A 22875-nucleotide genomic window follows, 5' to 3' on the forward strand; every position below is an offset into this window, starting at 1 on the left:
GATATTAGTCAAAGGTGAATTAAATAACTCACAAAAGCTATACTGGTTTCCTAAAAGGCCATTCTTATTGAAGTTGTTAGGAAGCACAACAGTTTAAAATAAGCCAAGATCCCTTCAAAAATACTACAGAACATGGAATCAAAGAACTAAGTTCAAACCCTTCCACAAATACTTAATAGCTCTGAAATCCTGGGCAAATCACTTAACCTCTGCCAGCTTTAGTTTCTTCATCTGTAAAATGATAATAATAGCATCTACTTCACAAGGTCACTGTTAGGATCAAATGAGATCATATATGTACAGTGCTCTTCAAAACTTAAAGCACTACATAAATGTTAGCTATTATTATGTTTAGACCTAGACAGAATTACAATAAAATTTACCTGAAGGAACAAAGTCAGAAATCTCAAGAGAAATAATGAAACAAAGCAGGAAGGAAGGGGACCCAGAATTATCAGATCTCAAGTGTTATAAAGCAATAATGATCATATGGATTTGATATTGGTTTAAAAAAAGAACTGATCCATGGAACAGACTAGATATAGAAGATCCAGAAGCACTGGCACATAGTAGTGTTTGATAAACCTAAGGAAACGAAACACTGGGATAAGGACATACTAGTTAACAAAAACTGCTAGGAAAAATCAGAAAGCAGTCTGAAAGAACTAGGGCTTACATCAATATTTCATATCACAAAAAGCTCCAAATAGATACATGACCCAGATGTAAAAGGTCCTATCATCAACAAATGAGAGGGAAATGAAATGAGATACTTCTTACAAGAGGGGAATAGTTGATGACAAAACAAGGAACAGAGAAAATCACAAGGGATAAGAAGCACAATTTTGGTGAATAAAACTGAAATGCCTTCATTCAAATAAAATCAATATGGTTAGAACAAGTATGTATACACAGACACATATATACATATATTGGCTTTCATGTGAGGGGGTGGGAAGGGTTGAGGTTAGCGATGATAGTGATAACAAAAAAAAAAAGTCAATAACACACTGTTAAATACACAGAGGACACCAAGGAGGGTGAAGGGTTTCAGAGGTGGAACACTAAATAGTTCTGAGGAAACAAGAGATAACATCTGTTGTCTAAACCCACTTCACAGGTTTGTCATGAGAAACAAATGAAATAATATGTTGGAAAGTTCTTTGAAAACTTAAAAGCACCACACAAATGATAAGTATACAAGTGTCTATGTGTATGCAGCAGAAGATTCTGAACTAGAACCCAAGGTTGTGTCCTGGTGCAATGCTCACTCCACTGCAGCCTCTAAGCATTTCAATCAACAATATTAACAATACAAGTTTCTATAAAAACTGGATTTTTAAATAACTGAGTGGGAGAACTTGACATTTTTATGGCTATATGTTCTATATTCCTCCTAAAATTCACATCCATGAATGTTTCTTATGGATTTATAGACTTTCAAAACTAAAAGGAACCTTGGAAATATTCTTAACACCAACCCCAGATTTCCAGATGAGGAAATAGATGCAGAAAAGTCAGTCAAGTGATTTAGCCAAGGTGACAAAATCTACTCATTCAGAGTCAGAGCCAGGTTGAAACCTCAGGACACCTGGTCCAGGAATCCACAGACTATGCTAGTGCAATGATTTCCAAGATTTGTGAATTTATAGATTTTATCCATCTCCTTTCAATCAACAGAATATTGATTTGATGTCAACATCTGTGCAGAAATAACAAAGTCATTTCTATAAAAACTTAAAATATATGTACACACACAAATACATACACTTACCGAAGCTGGAGTTGGGATTCTACTAAAAAACACAAAAACTTCTGGCCACAGAGGTCAGATGTAATAAATACTTTTGAGGCTGGAGAATTTTTCTCTCTAAAAATATTGAAAAGAAAAAAAAAAGAACAATTGTCAGCACTGTGGTTTATTTAAATGTACAGGAAAGATATTCAACAAGAGGATCAAATCTGGATCAAAGAACCCTGATAAGGCAAAACAGGATTTCTACTCATATTTTCTTTAAATGAGTTTTAAATTTTCAAACAGGCAAAGATAGGTTCTTTTATACAACACATACTGCCTTAAGCATAATTTCCTAAACTGGAATTCATATTCTTCAAATTATCTTAAGGAGTTTATGGGAGATAGAAGATAGCTACTTAATACTGCTCTTGAAACTAAATCCTGTCTCTTATATCCAGCCTCTCTTCTACCTCCCCTCCCCCCTCCCTACTCTTTTCTACCAAGTCCCTTGAATTTGACCCTTTATTCTTGGCCACATCTATCTTCTTCAACAGCTACAAATATTTCCTCTTAGAACATGGGTTTTTAATCTGGGGTCTGTGGATAGATTTCATGGCATCTAAATTTAAGGAGTGAACTTGGATGGAGAAAAAATAATATCTTAATTTTCACTGACCTCTAACTAAAATTTAGCATTTCCTTCAATTATTTAAAAATATTATTCTGAGAAAGGGTCCAGTCTTCACTAGACTGCCAAAGGAAGATCATGACACAAAGAAAGTTAAGAACCCCTGTCCTACACCAACAATCTGCTGTTTCAGTCCCCTTCCTCCCGGCCATACTCCACTCTCCATATATTAATAGTGTTAAGACTGCTTTCAATCACATTCCTCTAGCCCAATTTCCTCGCTCCCAGCATGACACATAGGTCTGCTGCTGTCTGTTTTGTTTTGTCAGGAGGAGTAAAGGAAAGAGAAAAAAAGGTCGGAGTATGAGGAAGAAGTTACAGCGCTCCTCAAGGACGTTTCAGTAGGGTAAAACTTAGGAATCACTGATTTAATATTGGCACCATTGTTAGTGATGACATTTTCCTTTGGATCAAATATCCGTCTGGAAAATGGGTTGGCTCTCAGCCATAGAGTAGATGAGATTTTACTACAGAACAGCATGTTACATTTTGATAAATATACTTGCACCAATATGTAAAATTTAAAAGGTCCCAACTCTAAATAAAATAGTGTTACAACTTAAATTCACAGATAACATAATGACTTGTCACTTCTTTACTGCTTTAAAGTTTACAAAGCCCTTGCCTTACAGCAATCCTAAGGGTTGAGAGTACAAGTAAAAATACTTATAATAAAACACATAAAGTCAATGTGAAAATGTAACTCTCAGCATTACAGTTCAGTTAACTGACACTTATTGAGGCAAAGTGACTTGCCCACATACAACTACTAAATGTCAGAGTCAGGATTTGAACACTGGTCTTCACTTACACCAAAGCTGCCTCTAATGTATGTGGAATAAGTCACAAGAAATTAATAACATATGGTACAGATTAAAAATTAAAACTACTTAAAAATAAATCTATATCTTAACTATGGATAACACAAAAAACCTTTCCTTCCTGGAAAAAACTATTTAAAGAAACAAGTCCATGAAGCATTGAGTTCATATACACATCTATACTATGCTTTTGGTTACCTGACTATAGCTGACTTACCCTCTCTCTATTCTTTTATTTTTAAAATGAGGATAGTAAAACTAGCACTATCTATCTAGGTCATAGGGTTATTTTGAGATAAATGCTTTATAAGCTTTAAAGTTCTAAGAAAATACAAGTTACATAATCAAGCAGACAAAAAACAGAGCAAAAAGCACCAAAAGTAAAACAACTTAGGTATGGAGACTGGGCTGGGGGTAACAACATTTTAAACAAGTCCTCACAATCAACTCAGGCACCAGCAAATGACTGACAGCAAATGTTATTCCAGAGACATACCCAGCTGCCACTATCCCTATCCCAAACTGCTAAAGAGGAAGTTTCCCCCCTCTATCTCCCTTTTCCTCTCAGGTTACTCATTCCTTTCCACCCCCAAATCATAGGCTATCAGCACACCCATGCTAAACTCCAAGGTCCAAAATTGTATAATCTACCCTGGCCTACCTTTGCTCTGTCCCAGAATTTAAAATTACCCCTTCCTCCATTACCCTAATTCCACAATTAAGGAAGCTAAAGGACATCATCAACTAGATGCCACTTTTCTAACTAAAATAACATTAACATATGTGTCAATAATTAAGGTGCTGTCCTCTCAAGGGTTATTTCCCATCCAAAGAAAATCTAGTTAATCTACATCAATCTCCAATTTGGGGGATGTAGGAAGGAAACAGTCTTCAGTAGGATGCTCTGTTGCTGTTCTTTGCCAACCAGAGGATGCTACATCTTTCTCACTCATCTAATCTCTAATCAGCGTGCCAGGATGTTAAAAACCTAGAATCAGCACTGACTGGTAATAAGTGATCACACCACACAGCATTCATTAAAAACCAAAAAGGGTTTTTACTGGTGTCAAGTGTTATGTGGACACAAAACAAGGACAAATATCAAGTAGGAATGCAGAGTACGTCCTGTGTCATACACTATTCTTATGCCAACAACACTTCAGGAATACTATAACTGAAATTTAGTTTCATTTAAATTAAGACTTGAATACCACAAAAGAAAAGTGAGATGTGCCAAATAAAATACATAATTTTCCAATCCCCTTCCTTCAAGCTCTAAATACTATGACCCTATGAGATACGGTCAACCTATCTTCCCCCAAAGGAAGAAAGTATCCCATCAAGCCACTCCTCTCTGCCATGTTATGATACTGAACAGAAATCCAATAAGAAGAATCATGATCTCATTGTAGTTTTTCTATAACACTGTGACTGAGGAGAGGTTAGTTGGCTTCTCCCTCTACCCAGTCTATTCCTGTATGTATGTATGTATGTATGTATGTATGTCATTAATGTTTAACAACAAATTACTCTCAAGGCAATGAAACAGTGTTTCAAACATCACTGCTTCTCCTGAAATGACTGCAAATGTAAACCACAAACCTGGTATTGGTAATTGCTTCTGTCCATAAGTGGTCAATACAAAGTTCTGGAACAATTGGCTCCGTTTCTGGTGCAATAAAGGAGTCATTAGAAGTGCTGTTTGGAGAATGAGAAACACTCTGCCTCTTTGGAGACGGATTATGGCTTGAAAAGTTGAATCTCTGCACCCCTGAGAATGAGTGTACTCCTAAGGCAGGAGAATGAGAACGACTGCAAAACCAAATACAGAATATCAGCAGCAATAATTATCAACACGGAGTTAAAAAACACATAGAGTAACATCTTCTAGTACTAGAGTATTCTTGGAATAATGTGTTAGAAATACCATGCTAGTGCTCTCCTGAACCAAGTTAAATATACAACAAAGCATTTATCTATTGCTTAGGGAGGAAGGGGAGAATTGTTTTATTTTCTGCTTTTATTTAGTTGACTAGTTAATTCTATAATCAAAATAACTTACTCTGGTCTGAACTATGATGATGCAGTCTACCACATTTTTAAATTATATGTTTGCCAATAAAAATAAAAAGGAACAAAACCAGAAAATTACAAACTGTCAAACAATGAAGAATTATTAAAACAGTTGCTATTTTTACTAAGTCGCAGTCATCAGCATACTGCCCCTAGTGGTATAAGTGAGACTATTGGGGAGAAAAAAAAAAGTTTCTAGAAAGGATTTAATGAAGAAAGTGACAAAGTAGATTTGGAAGTATATTAAAATAAAAGATTAGCTACCTACTTACTAATTCCAAACATTCCATCGCAGCATGATTTTGATATTGTACAACAACATGAAGCAAAGTTTCAATTTTCAAAGTACATTTTCCTGGAATTTGAAAGCCATTTACCACAAGCACCACTAGTACTTACCTAAGAGCTGCCATGTTGGAAATAGAGGGTGAACGGGAATGTAAACTGGGTGAAGATGTTGAGCGACTCTGACTGTGAATGGAAGAATAATTCTGGAAAGGTGAAGCCACAGGTGAATCTCCTTTTGAGAGATTTCTGAGGTGGGCAGTAAGGGAGCTGCTGGTAGCCACATGCTGTGGGGTACCCCCTTGTTCTGAGAACTTTAAAACTACATTCTGTTCCTTAATTTAAAAAGGAAAAAGAAAAGGAAAAAAATTACACTGAAACAGCCATTTCTCTATAATGAGAATAAATGGCTTTTTTGAGTATTTTTCTCTTATATATAACATTTATTGATAATAAATCTCAGAGTTACATAATTTATATTTTACACATTGCTTTCCCCACAATAAATCTCTCAGGTAAGTAGTACAATTACTACTATCCCCATGTTTTTGGCTTGCCAGAGGTCACATGGCTAAAAAGTGGTAGAACTAAAACTTGAATCCAGGTCTTCAGACTCCCAGACCACTCTTTCTACTGAGAGGCAGCATGTCACGGTGGATTCAATGACAGACTTGGAACTAAAAAACTCAGATTTGATTCCCACCTCTGACACTTACTAACTGTGAGATCACAGGCAAGTCACAACTTCTCACAACTTTAGTTTTTTCATCTGTAAAATGGGGATAATAATAATGCTACCTCATAGTGCTATAAGGATCAAAAGAAATAGTGTATAAAGAGTTTTACAAAACTTAAAGTACTATATATCAGCTACTATTATAACACACAGCTGTGCAAGATATCTCAGGAAAAAAAAATTTCTCACATTCCTGTAATATAAGCTGGGGCCAAGGATTACTAATACTTCTAATTTGGCAGATATTGACATGCTTTTGTTTCCTTACCTCAGGTTTCACTCTGCGCAGAATCCAGAGAGAATGTAAACCCTGAACAGCATCATATGTCATTATGATGGAAGGGTCAGCATTGAGAAAAACAATTTTCATTGCACTATCTGCAACATACTGTACCCTTGATGTTCCAAAAAGACCTATGAAGAAAGGAACAGTAATGATGAAAATAAAGATTCAGCTAAAAATCAGTTACCAATCAGATACTTAACTTAAAACATATGGTAGCCCTATCTTAAGAATCAAGATTTAAAGCCTTTAAAAATGCATAAGATACACAGACAACTGGGGCAAAGAATATACAATATAAAACTTAAAAATTTTAATGCATACTTTATCTTTTGCTTTTAATACTCTTACTTTCATAGAGTCTTAGAATTAGAAAAAGCCTAAGGGAGCATCTGAAACTCAGCAAATCTCAAACTGAATGTATTATCTATACCCAAAAGCCACCCTCTTCCAAACCTCTCTATTTCTGTTGAGGGCTCCCTGCATCAAGTGTCATCCCCAGCTACTTATTCTCACTCTTTCCACATCTCCAATCAACTGTCAAGCCTTGTTATCCTTACCCTCTTTCACAGTCATTTCCCTCTCTCCACTAACAGAGGCACTACTTAAATTCAGGCCTGGATCACTTCTCAATAGCCTCCTAATTGGTCTCCCTGCTTCAAGTCCCTCCCCACAGTCATCAAAATGATCTCCACCAAGTAAAAGTTTGACCACAGCATTCCCTTATCAAACTCCAAAGGCCAAACTCCTCTAGCACTGAAAGTTTGTTAAAATCTTGTCCCAAACTACCTTTCCTACCTTATTACATACCATTACTTCTCTCCATGCATACTACGGTCCAGCTTAGAGTTCTTAAATATTTTTGTGCCATGGATCCCCTTTGACAGTCTAGTGAATCAATCAATAAACATTTATTAAGGGGCTACTATGTGCCAGGATGCCTTTAAATGCATTTAAAAAAAGCATGTAGGATTACACTCCAGACCAGGACAAAGGCTCCTGGCTATTCCTCACGTGACATTCCGTCTCTCGACTAGATGTTTGTCACTAATTATCCTCCATGACTGGAATTCTCTCCATTCCCATCTCTGTCTCCTGGCTTCTTTCTGGTCCCAAATAAAATACCAAAATGCAAGAAGCTTCTCCAATTCTCCTTAGTGCTAGTGCTTCCCTCTAAGATTACCATCAATTTATCCTCTATGTATCTTGTATGTGTATAGTTATTTGCAGGTTCTCTCCCCTGCTTGACTGTGAAATCTTTAAGAGCAACAACTGGTTTTTTTGCCCTTTTTTTGTAGATCAAGCACATAGCATAGTCCTGGCACACGGCAGGTGCTTAATACATACTTGTTCACTTGACTCTTTAGCAGAATAATACAGCAGGACTAGTATCTCTCCAATCCTTCATGTTCTATTTTTTTTTTTAATGCAGCCTATAATTACATTGGTCTTCTAAGCTGCCATATCACACTGTTAACTCATACTGACCAGGCAATCTACTATAAAACCCAGATCTTTTTCAGATAAATTGCTACTTAGTCACATTTCCCCCATTTTGTAAATATTAGGTTGATTTTTTTTAACTCATGTGAAAAACTTTACATTAACCTCTATCAAAATTCATCTTATTAGATTTGGTTTGGTGTTCCAGTCCAGTGACTCCAAAGGTTAAACACAATCCGCTGTCTATTTTTGTATGATTCACAAGCTAAGAATGGTTTTACATTTTTAAATACAATAAAACTTTATTTTGAGATGCTTACTAATCCTCTAATAAAAGGTTCAAGAATTTTGTTAAATTCTAGAAATTAAAGTCAAGGTCACTGGCCTGTAGTACAGTCTTAGACTCCATTCTCTTCCCTTTTTTCGAAATCTGACATTTACCTTTCTTCAGTCTGGTAGTACCTCTTATATTATCCATGACGTTTTTAAAAGATCACTGCCAATGGTTCAACCACCATATCTACCAATCCTTTTGGATATAATTCTTCTGGATCAAGTAACATTAAATTTCCTGATATATCTTAAATATCAATTCCCAATTAATCATTTTTCCTCTGTTTTTTCTGGTCCCTAGATCATTATCTTTGGTCAGGACAACAGAAGTAAAATAAGAATTAAGCTACTCTGCCTCCTCCCCATGATCAGTTATTATCTCTCCCATCTCCAAGCATTAGGACAATTTCTTCTTTAATACTCATCTTCTCCCCAATATAACCCTTCCAACCAAAATGATATTTTGTTATCCTTAGCTTTCCTTGCCTAATTTAGCTGGTTCTGGGCTTAAGAAGGCTTGACACCATTCTTACAGGACCATGTCATGCTTTCATACTCACAGTTCATTATCTAGTCTTGCTTCTATCTCTTCTAAGTCTTTTCAAAATTTAACCTTTTTTTGTGTCATGAACCTCTTTCACATCTGGTGAAGCCTAGGAACTCCTCAGAATTTTTTTTAAATTCATAAAGAAAATTATAAAGTACAGTTAGAGGTTAATGAGAATAAAGTTTTAAATTTTTTCCTACTCAAGTTCACAAACAGCCTGAAATCTATGTGGAATCCTGGTTTAAAACCTACTTCAAACAATTCCCCATTTTTATCCTAATCAGAATTGTTTCTTTTGCATCTAAAGCTTCCCATCCCTTCTGGACTGACTGATTTTTCCTACAGAATATCAGTCTATAAAATCCTACTCATCCGATGTCCAAATCTTTTGAAATATGTACCCTAGAATTCAAAAGAGCAAACCAACTATTTCCATTTTCTTCCTCTTTGCTACTGCAAAATCCAAGATAGAGCAGTCTCTTCTAATTAATGTTCTCATCATTTCCATCCACTCCAGAAACCATATTTTCCATGTTTAGTAAGAATCTGATCCAGAACGTAATTTCCTTTGATTGATTCTTCCACCTTTTGAAGGATGAAACTGTTGCTAATGCAAGTCAAGAAATAACTATTTCGTGGGAGAGCCCAGTCAAGATGGTAGAGTAGCAAGAAGTACAGTTAAACTTCCTCTGACAACTACTCCACAAACAACTAGAAAATACACCAAATGGAGTCCTGATCAGAAATTCCAAGAAAAAAACTCAGTGAAGTATTTTCCCATGTTAGTCAATATAAGGATACAGAGAGGTCTGCAGACATTGGAGATAGGGCTGAGTCAGGAATACTCTGCACAGGGCTTTTTAATTCAGCGACTGAATGAAGACTTGCCTGCGGTTATGGACCTGGGCAAGAAGATGTGCCAAATCTGCTACAGAAGGACCTAACCTTGTGCAAAGAGGAGGAACAGGTGTCAATTGGCAGCTCAATCACTCACTAGCCCATGCTGAGTAACAAATCCAGGGCACTAAAGAAAAAGTCCAGAAGTAACAGCTATGTGACACCGACCCTGAACTATCCTTAATACAAAGTACAAAGTTATAAGTAAGGTTGGAAGAATCAGCAAACAAAAAAGAATCCCACCATAAAGAGCTATTATGGTGACAGGGAACACCAAGATGCAAACCCAGAAAAAGAAAAGGATTCCAAAATACATATAAGCAATGTGTAGTCATCTTTCAGTCATGTCTGACTCTGTTATCTCATTTGGAATTTTCTTGGCAAAGATCCTGGAGTAGTTTGCTATTTCCTTCTCCAGTTCCTACAGATGAGGAAACTGAGGTAAATAGGGTTAAGTGACTTGCCCAGGGTCACACAGCTACTAAGTGTCTGAGGCCAGATTTGAATTCATGAAGATGAGTCTTCCTGACTCCAGGTCCAGCGTTCTATTGACTGCACCACCTAGCTGCTCCCTTATATAAGCAAAGCCTCCTAGAAAAATCTGGGCAATTTATTTTATGATTTCTTGAAATATATGTAGTCTCACATTTTGATCATGGTTTTTATGTCATCCAAGGATTCTTAAATGATCTCTCTTTCATCTGTCTTCTAGATCAGTTTTTTAATACATGATTCCTTATACTTTTTCTGGGGTTTTTTTTTGAGTCTTTTGACTTTATTTCTTTTCTCATGGAATCATTAACATCTTTAATCATTAACAACTTTAATCATTAACTTCTTTAATCCACTGTTGCTTGGATAAAGTTTTGAACCTATTGTTTCAAGTTGTTAAATCTTTCCATTTCTTTCTTCCATAGCTTTCATTTCTTTTCTATTTTTTCCCTAGTACTCTCATTTCTCTTCCAATTTTCTTCTTCAGTGTTCACATTTCATTTATAAAACAAACCAGGAAGGAAAACACAGCTTGAGCAAAAGTTCAACTAGGATTCTTAGATTTTTTTAAAAAAAGAACTAATATTTCATAAATCTTGAACTACATGAAAGCCATAATCAAAATATGAGGCTACACATATTTCAAGAAATCATAAAATAAAGTTGCCCAGAGAACATGATGAAAACAGAATTCACCAGTTATCTCCCAAAAGAAACCCTGAAATGAAAACTCCCAGGAACAATATAGCCAAAATCCACAGCTTCTAATTCAAAGAAAAAATACTGCAAGCAATAAGAAAGAAAGAATTCAAGCACTAGGAGCCAGTCAGGATCACACAGAATTTAGCAGCCACCACTACAAAAGAGCAAAGAACTTTAGAATACAATATTTCAGAAAACAAAAGAAATAGGTTTACAACCAATAATAATTTACCCACCTAAACTGAGTGCTAATCTACAGGTGGTAAACCTTTAATGAAATAGAGGGCTTCCAAGTATTCATGATGAAAAGATGAGTCTCATAGAAACTTTGAAATACAAACAGAAAAGTCAAGGGAAACATAAAAATGTAAATATGAATGAGCAATCTTAAGGAACTAAACCATGATAAACTTTTTACATTCTGATATGGGCAGAGGATACTAAGCCTATACTTCAAAGAAAGGAGAAAAGGAACTACACATGCAAAAATATTTATGGCATCTCTTTAAAATGGCTTTGTTTTTGTCAGAGAGAGTTCAAGAAGATGTTCAGGGAGCAGCTAGGTGGCGCAGTGGATAGAGCACCAGCCCTGAAGTCAAGAGGACCTGAGTTCAAATCCGGCCTCAGACCAAACACTTGACACTTACTAGCTGTGTGACCCTGGGTAAGTCACTTAACCCCAACTGCCTAAAAATAATTTTTTTTTAAAAAATGCATTAAAAAAAAAGATGATGTTCAGATAATTGAAATTCCTCATTATTACTATATCATGTCTCTGTGCCAAGTTCACGATCCATTTTCCAAAATCCTCATCTATTTCATCTTTCTGCTTGGCAATCTATAGAATACTCTAATGATTTATACTGCTTCTATTTCTGCCTCCATTGATCTTTACCCAAATGCTTTCCACTATTCTTCCCCACTTTGTTCTTGTATTTCTTTGCATGAAAATATATTCTTCAAATGTGTTATTCTACTCTCATCCCTTTTATCTTTCTTGTTTCTTCTGAATAAAGGCCATATTCCCATCACAGGTCTCATCCCACCAGTTCCCAGTGATACTTCTGAGGTCAAATTTGACTCCTTACATTAGGATCTCTAGTTCACCTTACTCGATACCCACAGTTGATGCATCTGTGCACCACAGGTTTAGTTACTGGCCTTCTTGCATTTTGTCTCCTGTAAACTTACAGACTGTTCTTACTATACTGTAACTATTTTTTACAGTACAGATTATGATCTCCTTAACTAAACCTGGGTTGAGAATGGTTCAGTCTATCCTCATTTATAACAAATCAAAATTTCAAAATGTGTACTGATGACTTAGCATATCCCACAGTCATTGATTTTTAAAAAAAAAAAATTTCCTTAAGGCCCATCAATCTAATCGAACGAATTTTCCTAATTTCCAGTTGCTCCTAACATTCTGCCAATTAGGCCATCTCCATTTACTCATTCCTTCTATCAGAAGCCTGCTCTCTAGCAGGACTCGTCCAGCAGTACTGACCTATGTCGGACATATGAACACATTATTTGACAGAAATGTAATGGAACATTCCTGTCAAATCACAAATTTCAAAAACTTATTGAAACATTCATTGATTTATTCAATGTTTATTAACTACCCGCTATACACGAGTAGTATGTTGGTGATGGGTTAAGGTACAAAAATAAATGTCATTGACACTTCCCTCAAGGAGCTAATAATCTAATCAGAGGAGATAACATGTACAAAAAGTAATACTATATGAATCAGAACATAAGTGAACTGAAGGAGTATCAAGTACTATAAGATCCTAACTTTAAAAATAATTAACTAAATCTATCTCTGCTACCTTCGGTAACTTTTTAGTATTGTTACTACAAAGTCTTCATTCATACTTTTTATAGTAATTCAAGCCTATGTGAGTACATTTAAAATTTCAGAGATAAGCATCTAGAGAGACATAAAAGAAAAAAATTCTAAGCCCAAGGGGGGGCAAAAAATGAGAGAATGGAAAATAAGGGAGAATAGTGAGCTTCCAAAGTATAGGCTGAAAGTTTAATATCCTATTTTTGTCTGTAGTTTCACAACATTGCTAATATCTATTTAAAGAACTACTAACTTCTATTATTATTGACTGATAGATTCTACTTAGGTTTAGTAACCAACCAAATCATTAACATTCATGATTTCTTCATGAGGAAGGGTCTAATCATAGATTAAAAAAATTAATATTTTAATAGTATTTAATCTTTGACAATAGTCATGCTCTGATGCCTTACTGGGGATGAAGAGAACTCTAGGCTCTCCAAGGATCAGACAGAAGTTGAAAAAATTGTAGTTCTTACCAAGCAAACACAGTCTAATTAGATTAGCTAAATTCAGAGATGTCCCCAGAAAGCTGGCCACAAGGTGATAAAACAGTTCTGGCCCTTTTAAAAGCTCAAGAAACCATCTATTAAAGTCTGGGGAAACTGTAATCAATACCTGTGTAAGCAAGCACACTAAAATTTCAAAGCACTTAAGTACATGTCCAGTACTATATCACCTAAACATGACTGCTTTAACATATTTTAAAAAACAGGTTTTTATGTACATTACTATAGTTTTAATGAGTCATCCTTAACTCCAGGTACAGCCACAAAATCCACTTACCTCCAGATTTACAAACAAGAGGAGTTATTTCATCTAGTGGATGCAGCATACTAAACATAGTTGGTAAAGGTTCTCTAGCAAAAAAAAAAGTAAGAAAATTAAATGAAATGAGCACTAAAACAAATATAACTATATTATCAGATAATACATACACTTTTTCCTTGTAAAAGACAGCTTTAAATTATAAGATCAATCGGAATTATAAGGCTCAAATTCCCCAATAGGTAAGTGGTCAAAGGATATGAACAGTTCCCAAAAGAATAAACACATATTAATCACCACATGAGAGAATGCTCCAAGTTACTTACAAGAAGAGAAATGCAAGTCAAATCAACCCCGAGATTTTACCTCATACCCAGCAAATCGGCAAAGATGAAAAAAGATGGAAATAATCAATGTTAGAAGGGATGTGGAAAGACAGGTATACTATTGCTGGTAGGACTGTGAAATGGTTCAACCATTTTAGAAAGCAATTTGGAATTAAGTAAATTAAGTGACTAAAATGTCCATACTCTCTGACCTAAAGATTCTATTACTGGGCTTATACCCCAAAGTGGCCATTGACATGAAGAAAGTTACCATATACACCAAAATATTTATAGCAGTACCTTTTGTGATGGCAAAGAATCAGAAACAAAGTAGATACCCATCAACTGGGGAATAGCAGTAGCACATGCACACAATGGAAAATTACTGTGGTACATGAACATAATGGAAAATTACTGTGCTGTAAATAATGATGAATGTGATAAATACCGAGAACTACGGAAAGATATATATGCACTGATGCAGACTGAAGTAAGCGGGGCCAAAAAAACAATATACACAATGACAACAATGTAACTAGAAAGAATCACACAGACAAAAAAAAAAGTGAATGTTGCAAAATTACAAAGAACAGGCATGGCTCCAAAGAAGAAATATGAAAGGATGGACCCAATCAACCCCTTCTCAGAGATAGGAAGTCCACAGGTGCTGCTCACTGCACACGTTTTCAAACTTTTTCAATGTATTGATAGCCTGTGCTGATCTCTTCCTCTTCTTTTTTTATATTTAATAAATACTATTTGTTATATGGGACAGCTCTCTGGGAGGGGGAAAGGGAGGAATACTGAGAAAAACCATTGTAAAAAACAAAAGATTTCAATAAAAACATTTTAAAATAAGAAAATGATCACTACAAAATCACAAAAAATAAGGCTGGCCCCAAATAGAGATATGAAAAAACAACTTCCCCCCCACTCTGTACAGAAGTGAAGGGTGGGAGAGAGAAGGTTCCTGGATGTGAAATACTGCCTATGTCAGATTTTTTTTTTAATGTATTGAACAGTTTTACTGATTTTTCTCTTCTTTTTTTTCCTTTAAAAAAAATTCTGTTATAAGGGAGGACATGGGAAAGGAATGCAAGGCAAAATATATGTAACGTAAAAATGATCAATAAAAATGTATTTTTTTAAAAAAGAACATGGTTACAAAAGCCAACTTTTGGCCAAAAGTCAATTTTCCTTTACCTTTTCTAGTGCTTCTACCCTGGTTACTATAACTTTTTTTCTAGTCTACTATCACCCATGCCCAGCCCCTTCCAATCTTCATAGTCCCAGAAGCATATTTTGGGCGCTGTTCAGGCCTGTGATTCCATCAGGAAGGGAACTCCTGATGGTCCCTTCAATGCCTACAATCTACAGTCTTAGAGAAGTGCCTGGGCAATCAAAGGTTACATGACTTGTTCACTGTCACAGCAAAAGCAGTAATTGAGCCCCTGTTTTTCTTACTGCTAGGCTGGCCTTCTATCTACCCCACCTTATTGACTCTGCTTTAGAGACAGCCAGTACTTAATGTTTGTTAAGTTGAATTGAACATGGCCCAGTAAGCACTCCAGTCACCACAATTCAAAAGGAAATTAATAAATGGGATAAAGGTCCTTTATCCTACTGAAATCCCTCAGTGAAATTGCTCCCACTAAAACTGAAATTAAAAACATAATTTCTGTGCGCAACTTCTCTGTACTAATCAAAATATTAACAGGTTTAAAATGTATGTTCTCAGAAGGAAGTACACACACACACACACACACACACACCCCATTTAGCTAAATGAGAAATCTTTAGGGTTTTACAGTTTAAAGTAAACTTTCAACCACTTTCTTTGTCTACTCCCTTGCAAAAGCTCAAAAATCCTTAATTAATGAAAAATAAATTGCTGAGCCAAGTGTGATGGCTCATGCCTGCAATCCCTAAAGCTAGAGAGGCTGATGGATCACCTGAGCTCAGGAGTGCTGAGCGATAGTAGGGCTAAAGCTAAGCAGGTGTGTGCACTAAGTCTGGCACCAATACGGTTAGTACCAGGAATAGAGAACTACCAGGATGCCTAAGGAGGGGCAAATTGCCAAAGGTTAGTAAAATAGAGCAGGATAAAGTTTCTAAGCTAATCAGTTTTAGTATTGGGCTCATGGGTGGCCACTATACTTTTAGCCTGGGTAAAATAAGGAGACCTAGTCTTGGGGGAAAAAAAAGCAACTTACTAAGCACCTACTATGTGCATAGTATTTTACTAGGTGTTATATACCCTTGCTCTCAAAGAGTTTACAATGTAATCAGGGAGAAAAGACACAGACACAGTTAAATAATAACACAAAGCAGTAAATGATTAAGTGTCAAATGAAAGGAATGGTCAATAAATGTACGCTATCTGTAAATGGTCTCCCCTAAACATTTGCTTTTTAAGAAATTTTGCTTTATAATAGTCAATAAAAAAAGTCAATAAAAAAAGTCAAGGTGAAATTCTTCAATGAATACCTGGGTGGACTTGGAGGTACTTCATGTGCAGAACTGAGTCGTTCAAACAATAAACCGTATTTGGTGGGCCAAACATTTGCCACCTATCAGTTGGGAGGGAAAGGAGGAAAAAAAGACTTAAAGCATTACATTAACAAAATAATCTTGGGGTTCTAACAATGTATAAGAGTTGGGTTTTTTTCCCCTACTCATTAAGGACACAACAAAGGAACTACATCATTTCTATATTTTTTTTGGTAGTAATTGGAAGCTTTATTTAACACAAATAAAAATGGCAAAGTAGTTTACTCATTTTCTCCACTTCTCAGTCTAGCATTTGGATTGGTAATTTTGATGGCTAGCTGAGCCGCTCTCTCAACAATGACCTTCCAATTCTTGGAGGACACATTGTGAGCAATTTCGGCACAGTAAGATTTGTTGCACATCAGAAGCACTTCTAGCTCTTTGACATTGTGTACCAAAAACGTTCTGAATCCTCTTGGTAACGTGTTTTGTCTTCTTATTGCTTCCGTAACCAATATTGGGCATCAAGATTTGGTCCCTGAATCGTCTTCGCACCCTGTTGTCAATGCATCTTGGTTTACGTCAGTTTCTCTTGATCTTGGCATATCTGTCGGACAGGTGCCAGATGAACTTCATGGTCTGCTTCTTGATGATTTTAGGCTTTACAAGGGGTCTGAGGGCAGGCATAGCGCGGCGAAGAGATAGCAGCCCCTCCACGGGAAGTGCCCACAGAAAAAGAGAGAGCCATTTCTATAAATCTTTTAATTTAGCTACCCTAAGGATGAGATGGTACTTATACTCTCAAAATCTCATAACTAAAATCAAGACTCAAAATAGAAAACTATGCCAAACTTTCAGAACAACATGAGGTATCAGAAAAGAGTACCATCTAACAAAGTACAGAAAGGAGACACAGGATAAACAGGTAACTTTACAGCTGTATAATTCCTTAATATAATCAAAATTTATCAACCTGATCTAAACTGACAAATGTTTTACATTCAAGAATGTTTATTTTAATCTCATTACTATTACTATTGTTAATCTGTAATTGCTCAATAAGAAATGAAAAAATATAATCAACAATTCATTCAACTTTAACCAAAACGACTTAGACTAAAGTATAACTATGATTTAATATTTTTAAATTCACTACACTAACTTTTTTCCTCATAATGGATGAACAAACCTTAAGTAAATGGAATATAATCTATCATTTAGTAATTTTGTTTAAAATAACATTATTCTCACAAGATCAGTATTTATAATGCTGACTGCTAGTACGCAATAGTTTACCATAAGACTATCCACAAACTGAAAACATATGCAAAAAGATGAAAGCTTTAAACAAATTTACCTGAAAAGGTAAGGAAGCTATATAATCCTTCCCCTCCATACTATGCACATTTATGCAAGAACTTTGTAATATGCATATGCATTTTTCTACTTCATTGCTATCTGAAATCAAAGAAAACATAAAGGTTACTTATAAACTTTTTTTTGTACTTTAGTCCCCATAACTAGATTCTTTTCAATCTACAAACAGTTGTGTTACAAGTGAAAAATTACAAATTAATTTAGGCAGAAAAGAATTTGTATAAATAATTAAATAGATGACAGAATTTTGCCCAAGATAAAATAAAGTTTGAAAAAAGGAAACTTACTGTCATCTTTTTCAGATTTATCCTGTGATATAATGAAGTCACACCACAGTGCCTAAAATTAAAACAAGCATGTTTACAAAAAAAAAAAAAAAAAGAAACTGGTATTTGGGAAATTTTTTCCTTCCCTCCCAACAACAAAAGCCATTAAGACTTTCATTTGTAAATTTTAAAAAAAAAACCTCTCCCGTACAATCATTCAAGATGAAATTTTATTATCTCTATTTTATCCCCAAAACAAATCTTTATCTTAGAGTCTATGCATCTGTGCCCTAATTAAGATCCTAGAAATCACAATAAGTACACTGACAAGAAATATTCTTGGGGCAACTAGGTGGCGCAGTGGATAGAGCACTGGCCCTAGAGTCACGAAGACCTGAGTTCGAATCCAGCCTCAGACACTTGACACGTACTAGCTGTGTGACCCTGGGCAAGTCACTTAACCCCACTGCCTAGCAAAAAGAAAAAAAAAAAGAAATATTCTTATATGACTTTTCAGTTCCCAAAGACAATGTTTGGGATGTTCAAAGCAATAATTAATGGAAAGTGCTGCCTCCTTTTCTTTTTAAAAAATAATTAATTTATCCCTCTCCACCTGCCTGCCCCAGGAAACAATTTTTTTTAAAAAGAAAAAAAAAGCCTTATAACCAATATGGATCATCCAACAAGACTATTTCCTATAATGACCATGTCCAAAAAAATGCATTTTGAATCCATCACCTCTCCAGCTATAGGCAAGTTGGTTTTCTTTCTTAAAAAACAAAGAGGAAAAAAAAAAAGCAATACAACATATGGCACAGTGGATCGACAGCTTGCCACGGGATCAGAGAGATTAGGTGAACATCTGGCCTCTAGACACTTGCTGGCTGGGTGACCAAGAGAAGTCACAGCAATCTAGTGCCCAGGAGATTGTCTAAAGCCTACATGCTTACACTGCAGAAAATGCTGATCTGCACAGAGAGGAGACCTGTCCAATCTAGACCTCTCCAAATCAATACAATCATGGGTCCACTCAATAAATAAATAAATATAAGAAAATCATATTGATCATCACTAGGGAAAGCAAGGAAAAAAATAGGTAAAGCGAGGCTTGATAGAAATGAATGCTACAAGAACACATAACTATATTTGCAAAAGAGTGTTAATGAAAGAGAGAAGGAAAGGAATAAGCATTTATACAATGCCTACTCTGTTCCAAGCACTGTTCTAAAAACTTCTTATAAATATTAGTTCATTTGATCCTCACAACAACCCTGCAAGGCAGGTGCTATTATTATCTCCATTTAACAATAGAAAAAACTAATGGGAACAAACTCCCTCCACCAATACAGATAGCAACCCATCTATAACTTATAAAAGATACATCCTAGGAAACTGACTAAGGCATATTCTGGTCAAGTGACCTGCCCAAGGTCACAGAGCTAATAAACATTAGAGGTGGGAATAAAATCCAGGTTTTCTCAATTCTAAGCCCAACACTAATCTACTATTGTTGTTGGTCAGTCATGTCCAACTTTTCATGACCCCATTTAGATTTTTCTTGGCAAAGATACTGGAATGGTTTGCCATTCCCTTCTCTGGTTCATTTTACAGATGAGGAAACTGAGGCAAACAGGATTAAGTGACTTGCCCAGGGTCACACAGCTAGGAAGTGTCTGAGGTGGCATTTGAACTCAGAAAGATGAGTGTTCCTGATTTCAGGCCTGGCATTCTGCACTATGGCGCCACCTAACTTCCCTCTAACCTACTGAGTTAAGCTCAATTCCAAAGAAAGAAACTTTACAGGCCCACAAGATTTTAGAGCTGCGAAAAGACTTCACAATTATCTAGTCCAGCCTCTTCATTCTGCAGATTAAGAACTGATACCCAGAAAAGTGCTTAAGATCTCAAAGCTAGTCCCAGTCAAAAATAAGACGTGAATCCAGGTCTCCTGAAATCTGCAGAGCTAAACAAGAGAATCACAAGAATCCTGTCATCAAATTACAATCTGAAAAGATATTATGTGGTATGATAAAAAGATAAAGCATCTCCACAGATTAAACCATATTTTTAACCCCAAGATCAATGCTTATCTTTTATAATTCTGGAAGTCCCTTTAAAATTTTATCAAAAAGAGAAAAAAAAAGTTAAAGACCAGAACCTTTGAAAATAATTTATATCCTCTATAAACACACAAAAAGAAGTATAAACAAGACATAATATAAAACAAAATAATATAATCTTTTATCTTTAGCACACATTAAAATTAATAGCTGCTAGAATTCCTAAACTATATAAAATATCATGTCCTCTACATTTTGTATTACTACTGTTACATGAATATGAAGAAAATTTAAAATGTACTGAGGGAGGGTTTAAGCAATATATTGTCATTCAAATGATAAAACTTAAATAATTTCTAACCTGAAGAACAGGACTATCCACTGTAAAAGCTTTATAAACAGCAGAAGCCTGACTTTTACTTCCTTTGCTCCAGATGACCATATTACCAGCCACATACAATTCTTCATCATATTCTACCTCTTCACCAATATCACTTATACCTTTCCTTAAATGCCAGCTTTCCTGAAAAGAGATTGAGACAATGGTTATACATTCTTCTCAAATACTACCTTTAAAAATCTGTCCCACTTGACTCAGTAATTAACAGAGTAAAAATATTCTTAAGACTAACTACTATAAACTACCACAGAATTCTTAGCAAGAAAGGCAAAAATTATGGACATGGAACCTAATATTTCAGTTATACCATACAAGAAACGTTATGAGCAGGAATTTAAGATTCTACAAATACTAAGCTAAACAGAAAATATGAATATGCAAAAAATACTGCCAGACTCATCTCTGAGACCAGAAACAACAAGCAGGTAAAATGCAGAAAAATAATTTATATGTATTGATGTTGACATTTTTCTTGTCTCTTTTAATAAAGTTTAAGATCTTTGACAGCTAAGATCACATACAATTTTTCCTCCATTTCCCATAAATAATAAGTATGATACTACATAACGTATCTCAAATTTTTGCTGGATGAGTGTGCATTAGTGAGTTTAGATGATAATCAACTGAATATGACTCAGTGAAAAGCACAATCATAACCAACCAAAATATGGAGATGTTTGACCTCTGGGATACAAATAGAAAAAAAGATTAAGTCTGGAGTTCTTAACCTGTTTTGTGTCATGGATCTCTCTTGGCAGTCTCATGAAAAATATGGACCCCTTCTCAAAATGTTTTTAAATGAACAAAGCAAAATATAGTGTTACAAAAGGAAACTAACGTATTTATGACAAATTTTTAAAACAAGTTCAGAAACCTCAGATTAAGAACTCCTGATCTAAGGGAGGTTTTTAATCTCCTATTTCTTAATAAAATGTCTATCACCAGATCTAATAACTTCTGTCCTAGAAATTGCATGTCATTTCTCAGTTTGCATGCAGGTTACCTTGGGTAATTATATTATTCTAGTTTTCCAAAATATAACTGGAAATTTAATAGAACCTTCTGTTTTTCATGGATTGTAACCTCCTGAAGGGATCCCACCAAACCAGCAGCTCCATCAGAAGACCACAGCTCAGATGCAGGCTGCAGCTGCCGAAGTTGAAGATTCAGCGCATTAGGGTGGTGCTTGCAGTGGTCACGGCCAAAAGGAACAAACTCCTGCAAATCCCCTGCTGCAATCATCGTTACCTTCTCTTCATAGATGTTCGACATGGGTTCCAAATATCAACATTATTTCTGCATTAAAAGAAAAGATATATCAGTCAATTTTTAGAATCAAAGCTAAACAAAAATACTATAAAAATTATGCAGAATACTTACTTGAGCATGGATCATAATTGTGTGTATGTGTCACATTTAGATACATCTGATTCTCATAATCTTCTAAAAGGTAACTTACTGATTCTTTACATATTAAAGAAAGCCAGGTCCAGAGACTGACTTTTCTACAGTAGCAAAGACTAGAACCCCCATCTCAGGACCCCTAGCCCAGCGCTTTCTTTGAACTGAAAGAGCAATTAATTGGTACACAGTTCTAGCCTAGACAAACATGTAGTATGGATTGTCTTGATCTTATCAGTGTGGAAACTCCTAGAATGGAAATTCCCTGCATTGGTAGAGATGAGAAACTCATCTTTACTTTCCTGTCTTAAGAGTACTTGGGACACTTGAAGGTTTAGTGACTTACTTGTGGTCTCACAGCATATGTCAAAGAGAGGGTTTGAATCCAGGTCTCCCAGACTGCAACGCTGGCCGGCCCCTTTATTCACTAGGCTAAGGGACTTTTTGCTCTGCTTTATGGTTCCATTAAATTGAAAAGGTTTTATAAAAGCTCTTCTAGAATAGCTCACATTTATAAGGCACTTAAAGGCTATGGAATAATTTCCTCAAAGCACCTTTATAGGTAGTATCACTATACATATTACAAATAAGGAAACAGGTTGAGATTGAAATGATTTGTGCCATAGGCACAAGTTATTAAGTGGCAAAGTCTAAATTTGAACCTAGATCTTCTAAATTCAAGCACAGTATTCTTCTACACATACACAGCCTCATTTTGGCTCTGGGGTTTATAATTTTACATGATATGTAGAATATATTTAAATACCACAGCTATGAGACCACATGCTAACTTTATCTGCACAAAAAATGTGACTGGTGATTTGTTGAGAATTGCCACGAGATAGACAAAAAACTACAGCTTCCAGATGACTAAACTGTTTCATCAGAATGATTTAA

The 22875-nt window shown here is 35.5% G+C and overlaps 1 protein-coding gene and 1 pseudogene across 2 annotated transcripts in view; both read right to left on the reverse strand.

Moving 5' to 3' along the window:
* The window catches only part of ANAPC1 (anaphase promoting complex subunit 1), a 157588-nt gene that overhangs the window by 130125 nt on the left and 4588 nt on the right, over positions 1-22875 (reverse strand). Inside the window, exons 2-11 of one of the 2 annotated variants that reach the window (XM_027853882.1) lie at positions 21637-21873; positions 20539-20700; positions 18139-18190; positions 17832-17932; positions 16472-16554; positions 13677-13750; positions 6610-6755; positions 5720-5940; positions 4850-5059; positions 1775-1870 (exon numbers count right to left, since the gene is read on the reverse strand). In XM_027853882.1, the coding sequence (XP_027709683.1) occupies positions 1775-1870; positions 4850-5059; positions 5720-5940; positions 6610-6755; positions 13677-13750; positions 16472-16554; positions 17832-17932; positions 18139-18190; positions 20539-20700; positions 21637-21849 (1358 nt within the window). In that variant the 5' untranslated portion in view covers positions 21850-21873. Of the gene's footprint in view, positions 1-1774; positions 1871-4849; positions 5060-5719; positions 5941-6609; positions 6756-13676; positions 13751-16471; positions 16555-17831; positions 17933-18138; positions 18191-20538; positions 20701-21580; positions 21874-22875 lie in introns of those variants that run through there. The other variant, XM_027853883.1, reaches the window with a different exon arrangement.
* On the reverse strand, positions 16716-17441 carry LOC114037078 (annotated as a pseudogene).

The sequence above is a fragment of the Vombatus ursinus genome, unplaced genomic scaffold, assembly GCF_900497805.2.
Source record: "Vombatus ursinus unplaced genomic scaffold, bare-nosed wombat genome assembly UNPS02010219.1, whole genome shotgun sequence".
NCBI lineage: Eukaryota > Metazoa > Chordata > Mammalia > Diprotodontia > Vombatidae > Vombatus > Vombatus ursinus.